This window comes from Trichogramma pretiosum, unplaced genomic scaffold (assembly GCF_000599845.2).
Source record: "Trichogramma pretiosum strain Unisexual culture from Peru unplaced genomic scaffold, Tpre_2.0 scaffold53, whole genome shotgun sequence".
Lineage (NCBI taxonomy): Eukaryota > Metazoa > Arthropoda > Insecta > Hymenoptera > Trichogrammatidae > Trichogramma > Trichogramma pretiosum.
In genome coordinates, this window is record NW_019641626.1 from 767,374 (window position 1) to 794,643 (window position 27,270).

The 27,270-nt window shown below is 35.0% G+C and overlaps 4 protein-coding genes across 8 annotated transcripts in view; 2 read left to right on the top strand and 2 right to left on the bottom strand.

Moving 5' to 3' along the window:
- Positions 1-9,048, bottom strand: part of LOC106651586 (PDF receptor-like) — a 41,205-nt gene extending 32,157 nt beyond the window's left edge. Inside the window, exon 1 of the mRNA XM_014370153.2 lies at positions 8,841-9,048. The gene's annotated coding sequence lies outside the window, so the exon portion shown is untranslated. The remainder of the gene's footprint in view (positions 1-8,840) is intronic.
- Positions 9,049-11,750: 2,702 nt separating this feature from the next.
- Positions 11,751-13,220, top strand: LOC106651228 (chymotrypsin-2-like). Its single transcript, XM_014369669.1, has 6 exons — positions 11,751-11,808; positions 11,880-12,078; positions 12,176-12,287; positions 12,606-12,767; positions 12,840-12,992; positions 13,068-13,220. Exons 1-6 carry the CDS (start codon positions 11,751-11,753, stop codon positions 13,218-13,220), a joined length of 837 nt encoding a protein of 278 aa, XP_014225155.1.
- A 190-nt stretch (positions 13,221-13,410) lies between these two features.
- LOC106651310 (O-glucosyltransferase rumi homolog) lies at positions 13,411-25,053 on the bottom strand. Of its 5 annotated transcripts, none has more exons than XM_014369753.2 (8): positions 24,764-25,053; positions 24,514-24,692; positions 23,789-24,444; positions 23,597-23,717; positions 23,181-23,530; positions 22,841-23,113; positions 22,491-22,706; positions 15,461-15,554 (listed from the first exon to the last, which is right to left on the bottom strand). In XM_014369753.2, exons 2-6 carry the CDS (start codon positions 24,608-24,610, stop codon positions 22,868-22,870), a joined length of 1,470 nt encoding a protein of 489 aa, XP_014225239.1. In that variant the 5' UTR covers positions 24,611-24,692; positions 24,764-25,053; the 3' UTR covers positions 15,461-15,554; positions 22,491-22,706; positions 22,841-22,867. The 5 variants fall into 5 exon arrangements, with proteins under 5 accessions (XP_014225255.1, XP_014225265.1, XP_014225262.1 ...); XM_014369761.2 differs by lacking the exon at positions 15,461-15,554 and adding an exon at positions 18,759-20,576; XM_014369769.2 differs by lacking the exons at positions 22,841-23,113; positions 23,181-23,530; positions 23,597-23,717; ... (1 more) ...; positions 24,514-24,692; positions 24,764-25,053 and adding exons at positions 13,411-13,803; positions 13,882-14,114; positions 14,190-14,468; positions 14,571-14,772; positions 14,839-15,010 and having other exon boundaries at positions 15,333-15,554; positions 22,491-22,659.
- A 108-nt stretch (positions 25,054-25,161) lies between these two features.
- LOC106651486 (ankyrin repeat, SAM and basic leucine zipper domain-containing protein 1-like) lies at positions 25,162-26,687 on the top strand. Its single transcript, XM_014370011.2, has one exon. The coding sequence runs from the start codon at positions 25,293-25,295 to the stop codon at positions 26,634-26,636; it is 1,344 nt and encodes a 447-aa protein (XP_014225497.1). The 5' UTR covers positions 25,162-25,292; the 3' UTR covers positions 26,637-26,687.
- Positions 26,688-27,270: the final 583 nt, after the last annotated feature.

Here is a 27,270-nt window from a genome sequence, read left to right on the forward strand (position 1 = left end):
TACATCGGAGGATGTGTATTATTACGTGCACACACGTGTACAGCGAGACTCTCTTTCGATTTTGCCAACGACTCGACCTTACACGTTTATTATAAACCAATAATAATGAGGCCGCTCGATCGAATCCGATGCGAGCGAGAAACGAAACGAAAAGTTAATGAAATTTTTATCGCGATACACTTTTGAAACGAGAAATCGATGCCGATAAAAGTGTATTTTTAAAGATTTTGAAATTGCACAAGCCCGCCCTCTCCCTGCGCGCGGCTTTCATTTTGCCTCCTATCCCGGAGTAAGTATATATACCGAGCTCGCAGCTTATACCGAGGCGATTTTCGCGAAACTTTCTCAATAAACTCTTCCGAACGGTTTATTCTCGGCATAAGGCTGCAAAACGGTCGGAGAATAACGACACCGATCAAAAGCTCATTTTACACGATTTTTTCATGAACAATATCCGCGCTGTAAGTTACGAGCTACTAACTGACAGAATTTTTTTATTGGAAAGGGATGAGCTGCTAAATAGAATAATGATAATGAAACGACGCTATGTATCTGTACCACGTGTATCACGTGAATTATATGGGCATTCGATTGCATTGTTTGTTTAAGTAGACGTTACAGCGTACACGTTTGTCGCATTTAGGGTTGATGCTATTCATGAGCGTACGGATAGAATGACAATTCCAAAAACTGTATTGTAATGTTAATGTTGCAATGTAGATCGTTCAGTACATTCTAATCAATAACTGAATTTGTTCATCTGCTACAATCAAACTAATCCTTAAATCGATCCTTACGAGCCCAAAAATAATAAATAACAGTGCAGTAAATTTTAGAATAAACTTTATGCGATAAATGTATTTACTGCGGAACAAGAAAGTTTTTTCTACTTCAAATTCACGAAAATTTTCATGATTTAAAACTCTCTCAAATTTTACAGAGTCTAATGGATTAAAAATACGAGTACTCGTACACGTGTTGTAGTGACTAAAATGTTTTCTACGAATTTAAGCTACAAAAGAAAAATTATAAAATTTGGATTTTTGGCTTTTGAGTTGAAAATGAATTACAAGCTTTAAATGATAGAAAGTTAAACATTTTTCACTTGAATTCACTCAAACTATTTGAGATCGGGATGATAGAGAAGAGTGCTGAAGAAAGCACGAATCAATAAATTAGAATCGATTTTTCAAATCTTTCAAGTTCCTGAAAAAATTTTGAATAAATTTATTATTCATACGAGAGGAAAAATACAAGTGTCACGCCTTTACATAACCGTCCTCGGCGATACTTCAATTGGCTACATGTTTATGCACTCCTAAGGCAACGTATAGTTATACTGCTTCGCTATTTCAGTTATCTCGGCAGTTTGACCCACAATATACATAAACATTTATTCATTCAAGCATATATTCTATCAAATTAACTTTCCTATTCCGTACGGCGGGATTTCTAAACCAAAATATAACTAGCCGCGTATCTTGCTTATCTTTGAAATTATGATTCGAGTATACAGTTACGTATTATTTTAATACAATAGCTGTATGGATCAGGAATAGCAACAGAACCGACGATAGATACAACTGAATATTATACGCGTACAGTATGGGTAGCGCAGGAGGACACGAGCGAGCAGCCATGCATCCGTATTTTTCACTGCTCTATTATTAATCGCTCGCTAGAAAGGAAATAGAGAGCGCTACAAAGCTCTATTACGTTTTTACTATTTCAAAGAGTAGAGCGAAAAAAAGAGAGAGAGAAAGAAAATCGTTAGAAACGATTCGTGGGTGAATAACTCTGTTTCGCACACTGACTCCTGCTGTGCATACGGACACACAGACACAAATAAGCGACAGGCGGAGTATATGCATATCGTGAATCGCCGCAAGCACAAGAGAGCGCAGAGATATCTCGTCGCTGGGATGCCGTACCAACCTGCGCTGCGATGTTGTTGTGCTTTTGCACTTACTTCTGTCTCTCCTTCTCTTTCTCTCTTTTTTTCTAGTTAATCGGAAAATGAGAATATAATACATCTAGTAAAGCAGCCAGCTGAATTTCGTGACTATTAATATCCTGTAATAACATGTCGTTGGGATTTCAAGTAATTTTTCTAAAATTAAAGCTTAATTATACCATTTACGCCTCGTCGCTTTTGTACTACGTGCGCTTTTAAGGAAAAATTACGAAAAATTATTAAATTTTGAAAACACCACCTACAGTGTAACGAAATTGTACTTATTATGAACTGAGAAAATCTCACAATGCGTGTAAAAATTTGGTGCCCACTTATCGTCGTCATTTTATGAATTTGATGCTTCACCTTTAGGAAAAATATTTGAAAGTCATAAGTAAAAGTAAAAAAATTTTTCGACACTCAATCAATTTTATGAAAACTGTCTATCGTAATCACTCGGAACTAAAACATTGAAACTCTACAAATATGATTCAAGTTCAAAAATTGCGCTCTGCAATAGTTGGCTATGATCAAGTCAAAGAAGAATAAAGATCGTAACGAGTATAAGTCTCGCGACAATGAAAATTAACTCTGAACTTACTTTTAAATCTCTACTCCTTTATACACTTATTACAACTACGCGTATAAAGGGTTCAGATTAGAGATAAAAAAAGCAATTAAAACATCAACCTTGATGAAATTTTTTCTCATATTGAAATCGTCACAGAAAATTATTTGAATCTCTGTAGATTTTGTCCAAATCTGAGTTCTATGAGCGCAGTGGGAATATATAAGGTAAAAAAGTTTACTTACACACAAAAAACTGTCAAACGAATTCAATCCCTGATGCGAGGTAGAAAACATATATGTGTACGTACATAATAAAATCGTTTGGTTGGTCAAGGCGATTCCCAAGCGGCCTTAAAGCGCATGAAAAAACTGTCGCTGGCCTTATACGTATCGCGTTCGTATATGCCATCAACAATATTGTTCCGCAATCGACAAAAAGAAGCAGCAACGAGGAAAAGGAATTCGCTGGTTGAGCACTTTTTCACCAAGATGTTGCCTTTTCTCTTTTTTACTCTGTGACGATGTTTAGAGTCGAAAAATAAAGTAAAGGACGGGCAAAACGAGACGAGAGAGAGAAAGAGAGCGGTTTATACGAAAGCGAGCGAATTTTCCAACCAGCAGTGAATCTATCACGACGCTGAGCTGTGTGATCGATCGTGTCTCGAGGCCAATGTAGAGAGTAAAGCACCTCGACTTTTTAGCCGAATCAGCTGCCGCAGCTTTTTTCGATCTATCAACAACGAATCGCGCGCCCTGCACGTGTGCGCGTATTTACCTATCCTGCAATTCTTCTCTTTTTTTGCCAAGCTTTTTCGATGGCTCACTTCAATGGATTTAAATTTCCGAAATTCAGATCTCCACATATTAGGCTTTAGCCGGGGCTTAACCGACAAATTATAAATTCTATATCATTGAGGATTTACGCGACTTCACCTCGAACCGATGCCTTGCACTTTTTAAACAAATTAATTATTCTTTGTTTCACGAGCATAATACACTACTTGGGTCATAATTTTCAGTCTTTACCGCAACTTTGTTCCTCTCGACATTTATGTTGCACGAGTTCGATCCACGTGTTGTGCGCGGAATGAAAATAAAAATCTCGAGTCTCTTTTTTCTGCCCCCCGTAATGGAATAAACTTGGCTCCGAGCGTGGAAGTAAATAAGCCGAGCACGTGGTAAGACAAGTCATCCAGAAAAAAAATTCCTAGTACTAGGTAATCCGTTTTTCTTCCTTTTCATGCCTTTCCAGCGGTATACGCGTATTGTTTAGTAGCTGCGGCGTCTTTGGCTTTTTCTTTGTCTATCCCTATAGAGCTCGGTATATACTCTACTTCTCTAGTGCCGGAGGATGGTAGGGGGAATCTTTTTTAACTATCGTAATGGCTTCGAGGAAACTGCAACAAAGTTACGATTGCGCGCCGCGAAGAAAAACAAGGCTTGAGAATTCTTGAACTTAGCAGCGTGTGCCTCGTGCAGTACGTGGTAGTGGTGGTGGTGGCTGTGGCGGCTGCGAAGGCGGCGGCCACGCACGTAATCACCCATCGCATATCGCGGCCAACTTAAATTAAATCTTTCGGACCTCGAGCTGGTGTAAAATAATAATGCATTATTCAATATTTGTTTCGAATGAAATTTGCGCGGGTCCAGCGTCGAAAGCGCGCGAATTTCATTAAAAATTACGATTCGAGGTGCGGGAGGGGTTCGCTGTATAAAGCGGTGTGTGATCGAGTTCGCAAGAGTACACACTATGCAGAAAATGCCGCGGCAAAAGGGACGCGTAGGAGAGTTTCAACAGCGATAATTTTAATACCGCAACGTTTGCAAAAGCCAGAAAAGACTTAAGAGAGCCAACGAGGACAAAGCTTTTTCGTTTTGTATATCGGATTTAAACTACTTACAGCTTTTTCTGCTTCCAGAGAAAAATAATACATGCCTCATATTTCAGGGGCAAAATAACAACGACTTAATCAAAAGAAAATGATATTATTGGATTTAATATTTAAAAAGATGAATAGTTTATGTGCGCATCCCTTGATATAAAGAAAGTCGCCCGGCGTCGTGTATATAGCCACCCTTCGAGCGGAATGTTAAAATCATACGAAGCATGTAACGAAAAATAAAAATATTAATTCGAAGAGAAAACATTCGTACACAAGGAGAAGGAAGGATGTAAAAACTTCGAAGCTTGGCACAAAGCTCAAAAGTTTTTTTTTTCACGACACAAAAGAGATGTCAAACATTTTTAAAAATTCAAAACGGTTGACTCACAAACGGAAGGAAATAACTGGGCTTTCGTTAACAGTTCTCGTACGGTCAAGTTAACGCGTGTGCGTATACGAGAAAAAATAAATTCGCATCGATCTCGACCGCATATATATATTTCGCGAGTATATTACGTAAGTCGTCGGGGGGGGGGGGGGCCCANGCACGAGCCTCGTCGGCGGCGTCCGCTAATTAAGGCTTGCTTCGTCGCGACTACAGCAGCAGCTGCGGAGAGACGCGCCGAGTCGTCTATTGTTAGGCGCTGACGGGGGATCTATGCCGCGCGACTTGCACACCTATACGTAATGTACGTCGTGCAGCGGCACTCGAGCTTGCACCGCCTAGAGAAAGACACAAGCCTCGTGTGTCGTGCACGGCGCGATTGCTCGTCTCTCGCTTTTTGACACACAGCGCGAGCGACTCGGGCTGTTTTTGTATTTTTCACGGCTAAGCTTTTCTCTTGCCGCTACTGCTGCTGCTGCTGCAACTCTGCAAGTCTAAAGTCGACGCGAGACCTAGGCTCACACGTACGGACACGGCTGCGGCGCATACGAAGTCGAGGATCGATAACTCGTCTGTGTAAGTGTGTGTGCTATCAAACACGAGGAGAGTACTTTTGCTTACATGTCGAGTACGTACGTATATATGTATGCACACACGAGATTTTTATGAATATTCCCTGGTTATACTGACTCGCTTAATTTTCTAAAAGCCCTAAAGTTCTGATTTTATAAAATCGAGAAAATGTATATTTGGAAAAGTCATGGTCGTTCGAGTGCACGTCAAAAATGTAACGCCGAGGTTCGAGATTCGAGATTCCCACGCTTGAGACGACGATGCATATATGAAAAATATTTTTCAAGAAAATATCTTTTCAAGTATCGGGTATCAGTTTGAAATGTCGAATCTTCAAAATATCCTGCATTTCTCTTGAAAGTATTTGTGAAAAAGTTTTGTTTATCACGAAAAAACTCTCGACGCAAAAATTTGACCACTTTCAAAGTGATTTAATTTTTACATTCGTTCGCGATGTAACGAATAACGCGACGACAAGTAGTAGACGCGCGGCTAATGACTTTGGCCGAGCTCGTACGAAGGCGTAAAAGCATATAATAAGCTCATTTAATAACTCGCATTCTATATACCTTCGCGGAGACCTTTGTCAGATCCGGCGGCATAAGCAAGATTCTCTCGACTGGCGACGTTTCCTCAAAATCGATCTGTCCCTGATGCAGCAGCACCAGTGTCGCCTTCACGCCCGAAGATCTAGTTCAAGGTCTGCGACTTTTTATCTTTCTAGGCATATAAACACTTTATGATCTTAGCGCGCGATGAAGAGGCGACGCACAGGTACCGGTGTGCACTGTCTCGGGGGAATGTGACAAGTTCCGATACAAGTAGTGCAAGATAGAGACGCCTTGACAAAAACTCCGAGAGTCGTTCGACGAATTATTTTGGAAATATGTTTTACTTATACTGCTGGCAAATTACGAAGAAAGATTAAACGCAATCATTCATAAATTGAAATTTTTTAATGGTTGAAAATCAATCAGCTTCGCAGGGTAAAAGTACCGTTGAACGCGTTTTGCGCGCAAAACCATTCGCATGAAATATAATTGCTTCGTATTTATAAAAAAAAAAAAATAATAATCCTCACAAATTGAGTTCGTAACGAAAAGCAGCGATCTGATGTAACGTTTCGTTCCATTCAGTTTTGGTGTCAATGGAAGAGAGAAGTCGGAGGTGTTGATAGCTTCAATAAATATAAGTGTAACTTCATTGAAAAGGAAATTTCAATAAAACGTATAAACGTGCAATATAAATATACTTGTCGTATCGACTGTTTAGGTTGTTTTATGAAATACTGTTACGAGAACTCGTCGGTGGTAATTTAATGTACTCGCAGTTGCGATGTTATACCAACATTTTACAATCATTTAGAGTGACGTATTTTTATTTATTTTTATACTTTTGTCGAGAATCGCTCGCTTGTATATATATTTTATAAATTCGTAATTAAAAAAAACGTTCAAAGCCTGTAAATACTTGATTGCTTTTTCCAATTTACACCGTGCTCTTTTTTTAGCTTTGCGAATTTTATTCTGCGACTGTTCGAATAGCGTTTAAAATTTCATTGCTTGTTTACACGTTCAATGACACTTCGAAACGTAAGACAATATGTATAATTATTGAAAAAAAGTGAAAAAAGAGTTATTTTAAAATTTGCCAGAAAATACAGAAAGACGTCGAATAATCCAAGCTCGTTATTCGTTAGGCTCGCATAATAAAAGAATAGCGCCTTGTCTTTTATTCGCCCTTTTTTCATGTGGCAGCAAGAGAGAAGCAGGCAAAAAATAGGTTATACGATAGCTCTAGAGACAGAGAAAGAAAGACAGAGACAGAGAGAAAGAGAGTGAAATCACAAGCACCTCACTTTACTGCGCGTACACACGTACTTATAGAAAAGCTCTCGGCGCAGTAACAAATTGCGATTTTGTTTCGCTGATAAAAGATGCGAGCATTATACGAAGGTGGCGAGAGAGAAAGAGAAGTCGAGACAGAGTCGAGAAGAAAAAAAGACTCGTAGACATTCTCTAGGTGCAGACTGCGGAGTACACAAGAGCGCAAGCGAGCCTATATATACACAGATTCATATGTAAAGAGACGCAGAAAGAGAGCTTCATCCCACGCGAGCCCAGTGGCAGGCTGCTGCCTTTTAGCATCGATCGAATTAGCGTGACACAGATCTTTCTTTTATACACACACGCGCGACGAGATGCATTACGAATTCATGAGCTCGCTGTCTACTCTCGACGTTCGCCATCGGCCGCATATAATCACATTAACGATCGACGAGGCTCATTTTCGTTCGGCCGTTTAAATCGAGCGAATAACATTGGATTTTGCAGCGATCGAGCGAATGACCGATTGTCGATACATACATATGAATCGTTCATAATGAATGAGCGACTAATCATAGACTTTATATTATAACCCGCAAGAAATTCGCATAATGAGCCGAAGCTTATAATTACGCGGATGTAGATCTAGGCTTTCCTCGCTAATAACAAGCTATACGTTTTCCACTTCGATTCAATAACCTCTCAGCCGATAAAATAAATATTCCAATCCGAGAATGAATACGTAAGGGAAATCGCGAGAAAATGTGTTACGAGCGATATTATATGAATATTTTAAAGAGAAAAGAAAAAACAACGTTGATAACGTAATTCTAGAGTGTAAATAATAGACCTCCACGCAGCGCGCGTATATGCATGCTATTTCAAAATCAAATTAAAAATTAATGAGGCTTCAATTGGTTTTTGCGTAATTATTTCAACATGACTAGTTCAGCGTATATTTTCAGCTGCCTCGCGTTGTTGTTGTTACTTTTTTTATTCGAATGAAATTCAATATTCGCACATAAAGTACGCACATGCGATGAAAAACGAGAAACTTGTGCACGATACCGTAAGATTTTAAGCGAATAATGTGCAATTCTCATGATATTAACGGGGGCAAAAATGTTTTGCGATACTCTTATAGTAGTACTCCGTTGCGCAACACTCGAGTTCTCATCGCCTATCATATTTCATTACAGGCGCTCCGGCTCCCACTGTATATTCACATCTAAATCTTGAAACTTTTTTAATAATTAAACTTTCCAACTTAATTGCGCAAGAAAGTTAATGAAAATATCTTCGATAAGTTTTGAGTATCTCAACTTGATGACCTTGTCGCGCGCGCGAGTGCTTTGTTCCACGCGCTTATTTTCAAAATATTCAAGTTTTAAACGAATTTTAATTGAACCTTACTTGCCGAGATACTTGACAATTTTACGAGTCCTCGGAGGAAAAAAATCGAGAAACGAGGTGAGCTAATTCGTCACGCTTTGTGTACCATAACATACATTTTCTTGGGATTTTGTTCGACAAACAGTATAAGTTAAGCAGCAAATTTTCACTGGTATGTTTTTATTAATCAAAGTAATACTTGGAAAAATTCATAATTTGACATGTTTCGTAGAACTTAGAAATGAAGAAAAACTTACGGTTTCGTTGTCGTTGAGAGAAGTTGATTTCTACTTTTTCTAGCTCCGGATGAGAAGTCGTGAAAATTAAAATCAGTCCTTAATGTAAGAACAGTAGTACTAGTAGTAGTAGTAGTAAAAGTGCGGCAAATGCTCGGAGCTCGGAATAAAACACGACGCGCGAGGAACTCGTCGGAGCTGGGGCGGTGCACGCGTATCCGGCCTGAGGTACACGCGCCGACTGAGCGCCCGCGAGCGCGACACAAAGCTCAACGGTAGCTGCTTCAGCGGCACGGCAAAAAGGATACACACGTACACACACGGACGGAGTCTCGCGCACACACGACGAAAGATCGACTACACGCGCGGACAGTTTTGCGAGCCCTCGAGCGACGCGCGCGCTCCGACGCCATTGGCTCGACACCCGGCCAATCCTGAGCGCTTCGAGCACGCGGTTTCGCGGCGCGCGCTCTGTATACGTGTCGCCCATTCACTCTCGTCTGCACCCTTGTAATACGTACGTGTGTAAAAAAAAAAAACGCGTGTATGTAAACTACCACACGCGCTGGAAGATCGAGCCAGAGAATTGGCCACGTAATAACGTGAGGATCGATTTCTCTTTCTTCCTTTAAAATGAGAAAATGCCACACGTGTCTGACTAATCATTGATCTTGACTACTCGTTCGTAACACACGTTTATGTTGTAGGCGCGACGACCAGACAAGATTCCTATCTACTTTTCTTTTTCACGACTTCTTTTTCTTTCCGGATCATACGTGTGGCTAATTCCGTTATTCTGTTTGAACCTTGGCCAAGCTCAAAACCGACCCGAGCTTTACATACGACCAGTTCGTTCCTACTCGAATAGTCGTATTTTATTATTTTTTATTTATACGAAAACAGTTCGCGTGTGATTGAGTGAACGAAAAAATGTAAAAAAAAATAACTCTGCACCGGCGTTGCATGAATAAATTACTGAAAGAATTTTCATTTCGAGTTAAAAACTCGTTCAATAGCTATATGCCGCGCTGCCTAACTCTACCGCGTAGAAAGAAAATGTTATTATACTCCGAAAATACGCTCTCCTTTTTTCGGCGTATGAACTCTGATAAACAGGATATTTTTCTTTTCAAAAAGTCGTTCTTCGCTGAGCACAGTCACAAGAGAGAGAGATAGACGAGATAAAGAAAACGTGACGAAAAATTACAACGGTTTTTATCATTTGCATCGCGCGGCTCCGGCTCGATTTAAATTTCAAATGATTACAAGACATGGACTAGAAATAAAAGAAATAAGAGATCTGCGCGAGCCATCGTCCATGCAAATCAAACTCGAGTTCTTTCGTTGACTCAGCATTTCAAATTATTCACATCGAGGAGATAAGCAACGTCGGGCTCGGAGCCATACACGCTTGTCCACCGCCGCGCCCCAGAGCAGCGCCTCTTGATAATTTTTTCGCCTTTTGTTTATACCTTTTCATTCGCTCCGCTCTTCATCTCTCTCCCTTTTTCCAGTTATTTCTCGAGCAATATATTCCGGAGTACCCTTGTACCGGCAATAAGCTCATTTTATTCTTGACTGCGAGATTTTTTCTCTTTGCCTCGCAGCGGAGAAGTCGAGCGTGTTGCAGAAGCGTAAGAAAAACTTGAAAAATCATCGAGTGAAAAAACTCAGCATATGGTCAGACAATCGAGACACGGGTATAGCGTCGAGCTGGAGAGCTGCACGCGTTTTTCGGGAGGTGGATTTTCGTTATGCACGATGTCACCCACTCAGCTCGACCCCGATGCAGGCCAGGCCAGAAACCTTCGTGCCGCTCGGAGGCTCGTTCGTCGCGAGAGATGCGGGAGATTCGGTCGATGATGCACCGGCGGCTGTATCGCACGGCAAGGGCCCTTTTATACGGACGACGTACTACTCGCGCGCACTGTGTGCCGCACGGCTTGCGACTCTACACCTCTCTCGTATTCTCTTTCATCCACAAGCGTCTCTTCTTCCTCCTTTTTTTCCTCCGAACTTGTGTACTTTCCGAGCATCTCTCGTGTGTACCCCACCTAAGCGCACCTTTTTAACTCCCTCGTATTCTGCTGGTTACTGTTCACACCGGTTACAGATGTTTTGCTTCGAGGCCACTAGTTCATGGATCGCACGCGCATTTTAGTATTAAAACGTTACGTGACAAATCTTACAAATTAATCGGATCTTTTGCCTGACAAATTGCTATCATTTTACAAATTATTCAGACTGAAAGATCGGATGATATATGTCCTTTAAATAGACAATGTGAAGTACGTTGATATGTAGATTAATGCCTCGTTTGCGATCGCATGGAATGTTTACATTACGTAAACGTTGTTTACAGATAACCCGTATCTCTGGCCAATTAGCTGGCCAAATGTATTTGTATCTGAGACTGCGTAAGCAACGTACGTCATTAAAGCCTAATTCAATTGTTTGTTACGTTTTATGTTAAACATTTTTTTTTTCAACTCACATTGATCAAATTTAAACGGTAATCGTTAGGTAAAGCGTGGAAGTAGTAATTTTAGCTACGCGATAATTATTTTGAATATTGCGACGTATTTGATAAAGTTAAGTCACGATCGTTTTAGTAACACGAGGAAAATGATTTAGTAGGCTTCATTAAATTTATCACAATTATAAGTAGTAAAGAAATTTAAAATTTTGGCTTTTCATTATTGGCGTTATAACTCAAAGCAAGTTCAATTCTTACAATTCTCTACATTAAAAAACAATCGATCTTAATTGGAAGACGATGGAAAATTTAGATGTTAATATATAGATAACATAATCTATAAAAAAAACAATGGATTGCGCAAAACGTTTAGTCGTATTTTTATCTTCGGGCGTGAAACGTTATTAAGAAATATTTTGTGAATTATACTTGCGGAAAAATATAGAACCATAAATATGTATTATAAAGTTTTATGTTTAGTAGTACTTTCTCTTTTATCGGTATGCTATGCAGGTAAATTCATAATTTTTTACATATTAATAATTTTAAATAGTTATATTTATTATAAAAATAATTGAACGTAGGCCCATTGAAAGCGAAAGAACGAATTCTAAATGGAACCATAGCTGAAGAAGGAATGTTTCCGTACATGGTTTCATTACAACATAAAAAAACATCTTTTCATTATTGTGGAGCGTCGATCATCAATAAACGTTATTTATTAACAGCAGCTCATTGCTTGGAGCATCCAACATACAAAGATGAAAATGGGGACAAAACGGGGTATTTTTTTACTCTTTTTTCACGATGAGAAAAATTAAAGCTCTAATTCATCCACGAACAAATATAATTCTTATTTTTATTTTTTCATTGAAATCAGGGTAATGGATTTAGATACATTAAAAATTGTGGTCGGCATTAATCGATTAGATGATAAGGAAGGAATCACATTAGAAGCCGAAAAGCTAATTAATCATGAAAAATATAATATAGTGAGTGAAAAACGTATTACTTTACCAAACGGTGTATTTTTAATTTTATAAAACGATTCGATAAAACTCATTAACTTAAGTTACCGAGATAAAACTGAAGCCAGAGTATAAGTGATAATTTTCAGAAAAAAATGTGTTAATTGTCTTATGTATATTTTTCAAAAGATATATGGAAGTTTAAGAAATACCACAACTAAGGCATTCACGGAATTACCATTTTAAACACATTTCGAAAATCTTACTTAAACCCTAGCTTCAGGATCTTCCCAAAAAACAAAAAGAATACATATAAATCAAATAAATTTATTAATTGTACAGTACCAGCCAACACATATTAATCAATACGATATTGGATTAATTCGATTAAACAAAGACATTGAATTCAACGATAGAGTGCAACCAATAAAATTAATTACAAGTAAAGATGATTATCCCAAAAAGGATGAGATTCTCAAATTAACAGGCTGGGGCATCAGTGAAGTAAAATAATTTTTATTCAAATTATATTGAAAAGTATCAGTTGCTGAATGTACAATTTATTTCATTTCTCAGAAAGGCAGTCATGTTGCATCAAACGATTTGCGTACCGCACGTTTATTATATATGAATGCAGAAGATTGTGAGAAAAGATGGACTCCAGAATTTTATAATTATTACCTTGACGATGGAATGATGTGCACTGTAAGCTTTCAAATACCCGACAGTGTAAGAAAATCATTGCAATAATTTCGTTTCAAGCTAAATATTTTTATCATTTTCATAAATTTATTATTTATATAGGGAGATTCGGGAAGCCCTTTGGTTAATGACAGGGGAATCCAAGTAGGCGTATTTGTTACCGGATTGGGTATACGTCATCTTCCAAATGGTTATACGGATGTATTATTTTACGCTGATTGGATTGCAGAACACTCTAAAATTGCTGATGATTAAATTTAATTTAAATTTATAAATTAATTTAACTTTCTCTCATTCATTCTTTTGAAAAAAAAATATTTTCGATTCATATTATTCAATTATTCTGTATTCAAAAATTAATGACACTTATTTTTACAAGGCGTTGAGTGATTTTAGTATTTTAGAGCTAGTAATCTTAGGTATAATAATTATCGAAAGTACACAATTCTTTTCAACTATTTAATATCCAAAGAAGTATTAAAGTACTTTACTATTAACAATGGCTTGTAAATTTTTGAATTTTAAAATTCTCATAAAATTTTCTCAAAAATTAATATCTTAAATTTAAGGGTATAAAAAATATAAGACACTTCGCATCACATTATAACTATTCACTTTTTTAAAGAGAACTTAATGCGTTGATTTTGATTTTTTAATCAAAATCATATCTTTTGCCATTGTTGGTTTGTAATCAACTAATTTGGCATATCTTCTTATCAGTCTTCTCCAATAGCACATGACATCTTCAAGTGTCAATTTTTCAAAAATGAAATCCCGCCCTCTTTCAGCTATTCTTTTGGCAATCGCATCGTTGTCTTGAGCAAACCGGATAAGATTTCTAAACAGTCAAAAAATAAGTTTTTTAGATGACATCAAATATTGATTTATTAATCTAATAAAAATATAATCATATTACTCTAATTCTTTGGGCGATGCGTTCGGCTGCACTGGAATGTAATGAATCCACGGCTTCAAAGCGTCGTAATAAAACTCCTTCCATTCATCGCCAACGTGAAATACCAAAGACCCACAAAGAAATAAGTGTTTGTGTCTAAATGAAGCTGCAACGCCTCGATAATTGAACAGGTATTTATACTCGCAGTGTTTTTCTAAGGCCACTTCTTTGACTGGCGGCATGTTTAAAGTATCCTTTAAAGTAATTTTTTGGAATTCAGTATAAATTGTGAGTCTTGAATTAAAAAATAAAATGTAATAATATTAGACCTTTTCGGATTTCCAAGCTTGATTTTTGGTATACTGCGCTTCGACGAGTTCAGGTTTGGCTCGACTCAAAAGAACCAAATTATCCCTCTCCGAAGAAGTTCTAGATCCACGGAAAAAAGCTACATCCCTTTTTTCATCCCATGGAAATTTTTGTCTAGCATCATCAAGTGTAACTCTATGTGTATCCCATCTTCCCAAACCATTTGGATAAAGACTAATTGCAGGACCACCAGCCCAAAATGCCCAGGCTGGATACATTATATCATTATAGTCAGGCGTCTAAAATTATAAAAGAATGTTATGTGATTTTATCATAAATTATCATAAATTATCATAAATGGTAAAAATGCTAAAAATATTCGTGTAACAAAAAAAATGTACCTTACTGAACGAAAAAATGGGTAGTGGTTCGCCGAAATGATTACCAGATTGAGGGTAATCTCGAGTATTGATAACTAACTCTAAATTTGTGGTATTGGTTATGACCCTTGTAAGAAAATATTCAATTCCAGCGCATCGAGACGGAAACATACAATCTTTTTGTCTATACAACTGACCACTGATTATTTGATAAAGAGTTCCTCTATAACCAAAAAAGTTACATGAATCAAAGAAAATAGAATAAATATTCAAATTAAGCAAAAATCACCTAGATTTAGCATTCTGAATTAATGTTTGGTCGATTCTTCGTTTGGAAAAAACATCTAAGTCTCTCGACATTACATCTGCGAAACATTTGCATCCTGACGAGTTACACTCGATATAATTGGCCTCGGCTTTTTCAATGGCTGCGTAATATTTTGCATACTTGGTATTTGCATCTACGAAAAATATTTTGAAATTAGTGGTAGTACAACAAATTGATATTGATTGAAATAATTTATAATAATACAAAAAATAGGCAAGGTATCATTCGTACACATGAAACTTGTACACGGGCATTTCTGTACACAAGTAAAGAGTGTCCAATTTTTGAACACATAATCGAACTTTTTAATTCAAAAAATTACGATTACGATTATTTTTTTTATTTTTTTGAATTTTACTTGTGTACAGAAATGCCCGTGTACAAGTTTCATGTGTACGAATGATACCTAGCCAAAAAATACCAAAAGTACAAAAAAATAACAAAAAAAAACTAACCTTTAGAATATCTATTAGTTTTCGATTCGCTTGGACAAGATTCCGATGAACATGTGTCACCGAGGCAATAGTTTGTGCAAAGAAAAGCCACAATAGCTATTCGTATTAGGCACTCCATTTTTGAGGAAATTCATAAGTACATATGTTCGAGTCTGGAATTTTTTATTGGTGAAAAAATTTCATCGTGTGGGACTGGACGCTGAAGCGTTTGCTTCATTACACCTACAAACATTTTATTACATTTTATTACATATGAATTAATTTCTTTAGATTATTAATATTTTTGTGACTGAACTATTTTCTAAACTTTATTAAAAACAAGATTTCCATCTTTTTAAATGAGTTCTCGGAAAGTATTTCCGTCATAACCATAACTTGGCGCATCTGTTCTTCAAAATCATTGACGGACAAAATCAGCTCTTACAAGTTGACGGATTTCGCTGCATAAACTTCCGAATTTCCCAATTTTGTATTGGCGCCCCTTCTAAATGCACGGGGCGCCGATCCAAATTTGGAAAACTCAAAAGAAATGACTTCTCTTCTTCACAAATATTTTTGCGAGGCAAACGACGCTGGTGACATGGCAGATGCTAATGGCAGATGTTTTCTACGCGCGTCTACATCTGCCCGGCTTTACTTTGTGGAGGCTCGAGTGTGGATAGCTGGTCTACAATTGCGCTCTCTACGTAGCGTTTCCGGTGCATGACGCAATCTTATAGGCTGTTTTCACAGTCGTCAGTGACGGTCACAAATCGACCAGCTGATTTGACTGGAGGCCAAACAAAGCGACCGTCCGTGTACTTTACATGTCAAAGTTGATTGGTAAAAGTTCTTGTAATTAATTTAACGTTCGGTAAAAAAATAAACAAAAAATATCTGGAGAAAGCGGAAATCCTTGTGTATCGAAATATCGAAGCGGTTTTTAGTTAAAGTCTTCAGATTGTAAATAAAAAAACATTGAAATTTCGGCTTTTTTGTCTGTTATATTGTCAATAAACTCTAATAAAATAGTTATTAAAAGTGGTTTTTTGGGTTGCAATACAAACACTCAAGCGGAGAATTGTTTATTCTTTCAAATTACCAATGAAAAACTAAAAAACAATCGTAATTAAGAATATTATCTTTCCACCAACAGCAGACTTAGTTTGGAAGACGATTGCGAGATCATTTTCATAATTTTTCGAAATTACGATTGTTTTTTAGTTTTTCATTGGTAATTTGAAAGAATAAACAATTCTCCGCTTGAGGGTTTGTATTGCAACCCAAAAAACCACTTTTAATAACTATTTTATTAGAGTTTATTGACAATATCACAGACAAAAAAGCGGAAATTTCAATGTTTTATTATTTACAATCTAAAGTTTTTAACTAAAAACCGCTTCGATATTTCGATACACAAGGTTTTCCGCTTTCTCCAGATATTTTTTGTTTATTTTTTTACTGAGCGTTAAACTAATTATAAGTACTTTTACCAACCAACTTTAACATGTAAAGTATACGGGCGGTCGCTTTGTTTGGCCTCCAGTCAAATCAGCTGGTCGATTTTTGACCGACACTGACGACTGTGAAAATAGCCTATAGGCTGTTTCCAGAGACCGTCACTAACCGCTTCACTCGAACAGCTGATTTGCCTGTAGGCATAACAAACCGAGCTTCCATTCACTTTATATGTTAAGTCGATTAGTTTGACTGCAAATTACAAATAAATGAGATGCTCTAAAAATTATGTCTATGTAGAGGAAGACTTCATCTTTTCATCTATCGAAGCGGATTTTACGATTTCTCTTTAGTTATTACAAAAAAAATTGTTGAAATTTCGGTTATTTCGGAGTTTTACTCGCTGCTCGGCTGCTGTCAACACCGAGTTGCGCGTGTCCGTGATCGTTTTAGCGATATTTGAGATTTGATTTCGTTTTTTTTTATCAATCTGCAATCATAAAATAAAAAATGGTGTTGAGGTGTTATTTAACAGGATGCAAAGCAAATTCACAAAATGGAAAGTTTTCCTTCTTTTGTATACCAACAGGAAAGCCGAAAAATGATAGAAATTCTGAAGAATTAAGGGAACTGAGTCGAAAAAGGCAATATACTCATTCTTTAATATTTAAATGTATTTTCAAATATCGCTAAAACAATCACAGACACGCGCCAGTCAGTGTTGACAGCAGCTGAGTAGCGAGTTAAACTCTGAAATGACCAAAATTTCAACAATTTTTTTTGCAATAACTAAAGAGAAATCGTAAAATCCGCTTCGATAGATGAAAAGATGAAGTCTTCCTCTACATCGACATATTTTTTATATATTTTTAGAGCATCTCATTTATTTGTAATTTGCAGTTAAAGTAATCTACTTAACATATAAAGTATATGGAAACTTGGTTTGTTGTGCCTACAGCCAATCAGCTGTTCAATCCTGACCGTCAGTAACGCTTTGTGAAAACGCCCTATTGAAAATAACAAATTTATTAAATTTTTTTGTATACTTAATATTTTAAATTCTTCAATCAAATAATTTAGTAAATTTCAGAAAAAAAATCTATCATTAACCATAGTTGTTGCGTCGCGCAAACATTGTGGAATCCAAGTATCAACTGTTTACATTATAATAAATTTTTAAATTAATAGGTCATTTACCTCGTTTGACTAAAAATTAGAAGCTTCCAGAAGAGCCCATGTTAAATTAACAAACTTTACATTAATATATCTTTTAAATAAGGTCGTTAACACATATTTTACTATCAATTTGTATGATTGTAATAAATCATTTCTCCACATTTTAGTCCCGCGGCTTACAAATGCATTTTCGCTCGAGCCTCCTTAAAGTAGTAAATTTTGAAATCTATCGGACTTACGCTGATTAAGTTATCTCTTTGTTATTTTAAAATTTAATATAAACCCGAATAACGATTGTAATTAGCTTCAATGTTTCATTTGAATAAGAAATCCTAAATTTGGAAAATCGTAATTACAAAAATCGAACTAAAATGTTACATAATAAACGAAAGGCGTATTAAACGATCAAACGTAAAAAATCAAACTTGATGACTTGATTTCAATGTACTCTAATATAAATAATGCCACATGACTCTTTATAGTTGTGATGAGAGATCTGTGCATTAAATTCAAATAATGACTTACGCAATGACGTAAAATGAGTACGATCAATTCAATTAACGTCTTTTGTGTTATACAACTCTTTACTAAGGTTTAAATCATTAGGGAAAAGCAAACGGAAAAAAGAAATGAAAAGATAATTTTTGTGTAATGAGGTAACTTAATAACAATAATTGATTATCGAATTTTAATATCACATTTATTCAGTATCAAGCACGAAAAATTGATTCAATTATTTCATGAATGCGTACATATAAGAAGATATGAGATAATTATCGTGAAAAAATATGACTATTTTTATTGGATGCGATGATTTACATTTGTGCAAAACAGCAGGATATCGTTAGTATACATTCTCGCTTCATTTAGGAATGTACTAACTACACTATGCCTGCCAAATTGTTACAATAAATAATTTGTAACATGAAAATTTATAAATCATTTTCATTGATTGTAAAGCAAAATATATCATCGATAATGTCTCTATTAGTAGAAATGAAAGCTCACTAGTTTATTGAAGTAACTTCGCATTATTGATCAATTGAGTTTGATCAGATGGAAGAAAATCACCAAAATTACCATAACGTAATGCAACTATTATAGGCTAGCATTGAATTATAATAGGCACAGTTATTAATAGTAATTTATAAATATCCTGACAACAAATACGAGAAAAGTAAATACATAATAATTATGTGATTCCAGAAAATTTAACACAATAACAAATATGTCAGTTCGTCTCAACTAGAGTACTAATTTCAAGTTCGTATTCTGTAACAAGGATTAAATCATTCAGAATTATATTTTAAACAATTTAAAGTTTTAAATGTAAAATAGGTGCAATTGTAAATACGAAAATTTAATGACTATGATCATGTACTGTGAGGTTTAACCACCTTACAAACTCCTAAGCTAACGAAATTCACAGGATTAGTTCTTGCGATGTAGAGTATTTTTTCATACAACTCGATGAAAAATAATTTTAAATCTAATAGATTCGTCAACATTTGCGTTGACCCAAAATTCTCTCATAAGGGCTTTTTATATACTTTCTAATAAGGCTTAAAATTAATGCAGTCTGTTAATGTCTCTAGTTTAAATTGCAACGAGTACAAGAGAAAGCGTCGACTCCGGTCTGGCCGCATTGAAAACAAAATCGTCTTCTTCTGGGAATGCCGCACTCCTCGTAATAATGGCCCCTCTCATTGCAATTCCAGCAGTTTTCCTGCGATCGGTCGTTATAAGTCAGATAATTTCTCGCGGCCGGCACGATATTTTCCCTAAAATTGTCCGCGATGGGAGGAGGCGGCGTTGGTAGACCGATGCGTATGTCGAGGAGACTCGGTATTTTCGGCTTCAAGTCCATCAGTCGCGGAAGCTTGGAGGGATCGGGTCGCGGCCTAGGCGTATCTTGTCGGGTTTTCGCGAAGGGCCTGCCTCCGGAGAAACGACTGGGAGATGACGATTCGTCGCACGAGTCTCTCTCGGACTCGTCGTCTAGGTGGGGAACTCGCTGACTAGCGTCCTCGCGCGAGAGCTGTTCCTTGAGCGCTTGGGCCACCTTGATAATTTCTTCGATGGTTTGTTTGGTCTCCTGCTCTTCTCTGGCGTAATCGCTCATTCGAGACGAGGGGCCAGCGTATCTCTCGCCAAAATTATCGCCAGCCTCGATGGCTCGAAGCGACTCTCGCAATTTTCGCACCGTGGCGGGGGGTATCAGAGGCGGTGGTTTCATTTGCACGTTCGGGTCAAGCAACGACGGTATTTCTTTTGATTTTGAGGGGCTCGATCTTTCCGCCTCTAGGCGGGAGAAGCGGCTGATATTTTCGTAAGGATGAAAGCGGCTCGCGCGACGGGGAAAATTACGCAGCGGCGGCAGCGGAGGAGCAAGAGAGGCCGCCCTGGATTCTGCAGGAAATTCATCCTCGGAATCGTAGCCGTATCTCTCGGGTGGCTTTCTCATTGGCGCCGGCCCTCTGATGACTGGTCCGCTCAACAATGACGGAATTTCGTTGGGACTTGAGAATCTGGTGCGTCGATAACCCCCCTTCAGATCGGGAATCAGAGGCCTGATGTGATTTCTCCTGGACATCTTGGCCAGCCGATTCTTTGATTTATATGCTTATACACCTGTAGAAATTTTACCATGTTTAGCATCATTTTCATTCAAGCTTGAGGCATGGACTTTTTTGTCTCAATGCTTTTTACGGTACAACAAAAATCTCTACACTTTCACATCTAGTGTACTTGTAGCGGTCCGAGTCACATGAGTTTTTTTTCATTTTGTTGGGTTTATTCAGGGTAATTCTAATATTTTATGCTTTTAGAGTTTGATTATTATGGCCATATGATCTTTGAAAAATTTTTCCTATGGTAAAAGCGATATTAGAAGCGTAACATATTTCTGGTCATGAATTAAAATATTTTTTTGTAAATCGTATAAAGCAGAGAGACAATAATGGGATATAATAAAATAGTATTTGTTTCAAAATCTCCAAAACCTTATTTTGGATCCCTAACTATATTTAAATTAAAAGCTTTTAATTCTCATCTTGAGCAAATGCTGCGTGGGAAAAACTTGACTAATACATTGGGGTGAATATAAACGAACGAACTTTTGACTCTGTTATTTTTTAATCGTCGATTTTCATCGAGATCGAATTCATGTAGCATTTTCGAAATTGTTACGTAAGGAAAATATCACATTACGAATGAAATAATAAATGGGATATCTGCTATGCAATAACGATTTAACATCACGTTGTTGGACATGCGATGTCTGCACCCAAGTGCCACGTGAGTTATGGAACTCGTGGCTATATTCTTGCCTAACAATACACAAAGAACTAATAAGGGTTCTTAAAGTTGACGAAAATTTTTACATTCTGTAAATATGGTTTTTCCGGTAATTATGTAACTATAACGGAGTATTTGCCATTTTTTGATAAATTTTTTAACAAATAAATTACTTTTTTAATGAGAGATTAAAAAAGAACACAATAAAACGATATTAAAAAAACACGTTGAAAGATTGTTAAAATTTAAATTAAATAAAAAAATTTTTTACACACGATAAATCAGTTCAAGTTTCAATTGTCATGAGTCGATTTTAATTTTGAATAACAATTTTAAAATATTAGCAAATTAAAGTTTACATGATGAATAGCAATTATTATGATTTTAAAAAAATTTTTTTTTCATAACAATAAATATACTTATTTAAAATTAGCTTAAGAAATTGATTGGTCTAATCGTACAGGACTATGCTCATATCACTGCTGAATGTTCGATTCTATTTAAGGGTTTACAAAGCTCTTATAGCAGATTAAAGAACATTTTTTTGATTCAATATTTAAATATATAATTATTTTTAATCATACAAAGCATAGATAGCATAATATGAAATTTCTCATATTTGCTAATTTGCTATATTGTCATAATTACTTAATAAATATATTTACAACAAAATTTTATTTTCTCTTTAAAAATCTTTAAGACTGCTACCTACATTATCTTACTATAATTCATTTCTTTATCAAACAGTAAACAAAAAATTAAGTTTATTAAAAGTTCAGTTTATTAAACGTTCAATGAAGTGGAGCTAAAAATGTTGCCTTGCTCTTTCTATGAACTGAATTTCAAGAAATTGATGTCAGCCTATAATTAACTGTTTAAAAACTAACAGTACATTGTAAAATCTGATCCTAATGAACAAAAGTAATGAAATATTAATTCTTTCAATAACAAGAAAATCAATGATATCAATTTCATACAATTTTAGAACAGAAAAAGGATAACGCCAACAGAAAATACATAACATGTAAAGAAATGGTTTTAGAAACTATCATAGTACAAAAAGTTTATCTTTTTGTGAGATTAATCGTTTTTTTCGTCACGTTTTTGATAAACAATCTAAATGAGTCAAAGGTGAAAATTTCCAACTTTTAGTTGATGTTATTTTCAGTATTTACTTAACCTCAATTAGCCTATACGTATACACTAAGAAAAACTTCGTAAAAATAATTGATAAAGTATAGTACTCACCCAATGGAATATTTATTGACCAGACTTCCTATATAATAGCACAAATACTATTTTTCAAGTACATGTATTAGATGCATATTTGAGACACTTGCTACAAAACCAATATACCAATATACAAATATATATATGTCACAACATATCGACGGTACACACAGTCACATTACAGCAATAAATACTGCGCTTGTATGTGTCAAGTACGATTGGTAAGGTAGAAATCTGCAAAGAAACTGTAATCAAGAATCGGCAAATACGAAATCATCCAATAATTTTTTATTGACAGATTCTTTGTATTGATATAAAAATAGTATTTCCTAACAATAAAATAATATTTATTTTATATTGGTACTAACGGTTGAATTATTTCATCAAAATTATCATTATAATTCTGAGGAAGCAGTCGTAGTTGTTGTAATAGTGTTGACTGCAGAACAAATTCTTTTGTAATCATTGTAAGCTAAGATAGCAACATTTCGTCCACCAATAGCACTCATTTCCATTGCACTTGCTGCCCACTCAATTGCATTTACATGATACATTGCGTCATCAAGTTTAAACTTATCCAGCCTCAACGATGATGAATATTTAGGATAAGCTTTCCAACTGATTTCTTGAATTTCTTCAATCTATAAAAGATGTATATTTTATTAACAACTTTCTAATTTTAATTAATAGTTTTGAATATATACTTACATTTTTGAACATTTTATTCAGTAAGGTTTGATTCAGTTTTTTTCTACTAAAGATTTTCCATATATTAGTCTTAGGATTCTTAGTTCCTTCAACAGAGGATAGTTTACCAATTGAACTGATAATAGTTTTTTCAGGTTCACAACTCATAATTCCTTGAATATCTTCATCTAGATCAAAGTAAGAAAAATCAACTTCACCAGAGACAAACGTTGCTATTGTAGTTTGATATGTTCCTGAAAATGTTAAATCATCATCAAAGCCCTCAAATATAACAGAACTGAAATGATCATTAGTCATAGGAGCAGCAATAATAACAATGTCATATTCTGAAGTAGAGTCAGTTTCTTTATCTGAAAATAATATATTAATTCTTTAAATTTTCCTGAGAATTGATAAAGGAATAATTCAATGTTTACCTATTTCAGTATAAGTGATTTCATACTTGACTTTGTCATTCAAAATAGATTTACGAACTTTTTTGACAGCTGAATGTTTTAAGGTAACTTGATCATTTTCTTGAATTAATTTTTCTGGTACCTGTAGAAGTATATATATTATTGAAAATAATTGGCTAATTGAAAATAAATTTGTATAAGAGTATTTCTTGCCTTTTTATTACCACCCTTGACTGACCACAAATCAAACCCTGCTCCTGCTATAGAAACAGATGCTACAAAAGAATGCACATCGATGTCTTGTCCATAATTAACAACAAGAGTTGCTTCTACTAGTTCTTTAATTAGTTTTGATGAATATCCCAAGTCAGTCAAATGTTTTTCCATTGGCGTTTGAAGTAAATTAATAAAATCTGGATTCATAGCTTGTACTAATGCAGTTACATTGTCAAAACCTATACCTTTATTTTGAAAATCATAAATTCTTTCAAAATCATCTAATATATTATTTATATATCTATAAAGATATATGGGATCAAATCCATATCTATAAATTAGTTTTAACATTGTCACTGTATCCCAACTACTTTCTTCGAAAACTAATTCTTTGCCATTCCATATTCCAAACCTTCCACCAACAGAGGCAGGGGGTCGAGCAGATAAGTTTAAAAGTTTAACAAATTCTTGCATGTATTTATTACGAGGATGAATGATTGCTCCTCCAGCTTCAAATTCTTCATTTCCAAATTTGACAAGCGACAAACGTCCCCCAACAACATTTTTTTCAAATACATGAATTTCTGCATTTCTGAAGGGTTTAGTTAAAAAATGTGCTGCTGAGGATCCACCTATTCCAGCTCCAATGATTGCTAAAATGTGTAGAAGTATGTGTTAATATCGACATAAATTATTTGAACTATTTAATTCATTCAACTCACCAATTTTTGGTTTACATGCTTGCAAAGAATTAATTGTTTTGAATTGAATCGTTCCAATTAATAAAAATATGTACCAATATTTTAATGAGGCCATCATAAATGACTGTGATTAACAGTAGGATAAAACATTGTATCTTTTCAAACCTTTGATAGCAATATTTTAATCACCAGAGAATTCTCTAAAAAATACAGATTAGATTATAAACGAAGCTCATGAATTTGAAAAGTAAGACACAATAATGTTTCTAACCAAATTCATGATCGAAATTCTTATTTTTATAAATGTTTATCCATATCCATTTGGTAAAACTTAATGTGGTTTAATTTAATAGTGAAAAAAAAAGTTGATTTATCGTATAAATATCATTTTATGACTCGCCTGTCATATGCAATTCCATAAAATAGCCGTTGAAAAAGTAGTGCTTAATTAGCAATCATCTATCTTGATTCAACTTTATTGATGATGTCAGGGCGAGTTCAATAACTTTGAATTCGGTTCAAAATCGCAAAACTCGCACACATAACACAGCTCTAGACAACGGAAAGCTTCCCGCGCACTTCGTCTGCTACTTATAAATATAGTTATATTAGCTGTACTTTTCAAATTTGTCCAAATCGACATAGAGGTCAGTATCGGCCGGCTTTTTGTGTTCAAAGCAGACTTTCAAACAAAGGGCCAAACCTGATCAACCCATTTGCTCCCGACACGTGCCTGTGAAATTGATTTTCGAATTTAGTTATAAAAATTTTGAGGAATAAAGCTTGATTATTCACAAAAGATGTTTGATTACCGCAGGGAATTTTTATCAAATGATACAAAAATAGAACACAATGGACATCTTGATCATTCATTCATTTCAAATGCTTGTAAGAATAATGACCTTGGTACTATCAAGGAGTGTTTACAAAGTGGACAGAAAATTAATAGTTTTTTACAAGACGGATGGACATTGCTCATTCATGCATGCATGGAAGCTAGTTCAGATATTGTCAAGTATTTGATAGATTCAGGAGCTGACACTAATTTGGATGACGATGCTTTTACACCATTGATGGCCCTTTGCAAAGCTCGGGGAGCAGAAATTTATGAAGAACGTCTCAAATGTTTAAACTATCTTATAAAAGCAAATGCTAATGTTAATGCTACTGATAAATGCAGATTAACATGTCTCATGTATGCATGCAATGAATTTCAAGACAAAGATCTTGATTTTGTTAAGGAAATTATAAAATGGACTGAAAACATAAATGCAATGGACAACGAGAACCAAACTGTATTACATTTTGCTGTCAAAGCCAACAACCTTGAATTAGTGGAACTTCTTATTCACAATGGTGCCGACATTGCTTTGAGAACTCGACGCAATGATCTCCCTTATGATATTGCTATGTGCAAGGGGTTCAACCAATTATTACCAATACTAGATATTCAAGACAAAATTGAAGAAATTATTGAAGTTATTCACTATCTTTCTTGGGTTGATATGTTCAATGACAAAAAAATTGATTCAAATAGCATAGATTCTGATGTTGATAATATCTTATATGGAATGAGTCTAGAACATTATAAGAAGTGTTTTAAAGGTATGCAATTGAAAGAATTTTTGTTATTGGATCAAAATAAATTACAACAATTAGGAATGGATATTAGTGTACATAGACAAAAATTTTGGGATAACTTATGGAGAATTCATAGCAGAAGATGGAATTACCAAATGATGATAATTGACCCAAAAAAATCATACACAGCGTTCAATGTATTGTTAATTTTGGGAAATATAAAAAAACAATTATCAATCATCAACTCAGACTTAATCTATGGTGAAAAATATTTCAACAGTGTGGAGTTCAAAGGAAAATTTGAACACAAGGAGCAATTGATTAGTACATTTCTTGAAATGAAACTTAAAGTTCAACACATATACAGACTGACAAAGCAGATTAATAGTTTAGAAAACAAGAAAAACGCTCAGTTAACAAATCATCCTTTATACATTGGTGATAATAATTATAAAAGTCAAAAAGGAAAAAATTATCGTTGGTTTTTCTTATTACTGCCTTTAGTTGGTAGTATTTATATTTCAAATTATATTATGAAACCAAACCTTTTTGGCATTAACTAGATTTTATAGTAATCTATGAAAATAGCACCCTTATTATTCTATTTTCATTCACTTGACAAAATTATTAAGTAAAATGATTTGTTTTTGAATTACTTCATTCTTCAATTAAATTAGTTTTTAATTTTGTAACTAATAAAATAGAATGCAATTTTGTGTTATTTGTTTCATAAAATTTAATATTTTTATTTTCTTATTCATTTTACAATTACATTGTAGCTATTGAAGTTTTTAACAAACAGAACACTTGTTGCTTGAGTTTTTGTATTAATATACAGTCTTATTGAAATAATTATAATTACAAATTATTTTCCATTTTCATTAGTGAAAATTATTATAAATGAAACTTCAAAAAATAAAGAAAATGAAGTGCTTTAATTAATTTTTAAATCAACGTAATATTGGTAAAATAATATTTATGAATATTTTGTTACTTTTATTTTTATAATTTTATAATTTCTAAATAAAATAAATTAATAATAAATAAAAAAATTGATTAATTAAATTAATGTAAAACTAAGAACCCAATTTTTCAATAAAATTTACAAATAATGACATTTGTTATGATGAAACAAAGTGTTTAATGACTAGTAAGCTTATATTTTATTTTTTTTTACAGTCTTACATGCTAGTAAAA

Excerpts from the sequence above, each read along its gene's own strand:
- LOC106651486 (XM_014370011.2), top strand. The coding sequence starts at position 25,293 with ATGTTTGATTACCGCAGGGAATTTTTATCAAATGATACAAAAATAGAA.
- LOC106651228 (XM_014369669.1), top strand. The coding sequence starts at position 11,751 with ATGTATTATAAAGTTTTATGTTTAGTAGTACTTTCTCTTTTATCGGTA. Across the intron at positions 12,079-12,175 it reads GAAAATGGGGACAAAACGGG|GGTAATGGATTTAGATACAT; the intron begins GTATTTTTTTAC and ends CATTGAAATCAG. Across the intron at positions 12,993-13,067 it reads GCTTTCAAATACCCGACAGT|GGAGATTCGGGAAGCCCTTT; the intron begins GTAAGAAAATCA and ends TTATTTATATAG.
- LOC106651310 (XM_014369753.2), bottom strand. The coding sequence starts at position 24,610 with ATGATGGCCTCATTAAAATATTGGTACATATTTTTATTAATTGGAACG. Across the intron at positions 23,718-23,788 it reads TCAAGGGTGGTAATAAAAAG|GTACCAGAAAAATTAATTCA; the intron begins GCAAGAAATACT and ends ATACTTCTACAG. Across the intron at positions 23,114-23,180 it reads TGAATAAAATGTTCAAAAAT|ATTGAAGAAATTCAAGAAAT; the intron begins GTAAGTATATAT and ends CATCTTTTATAG.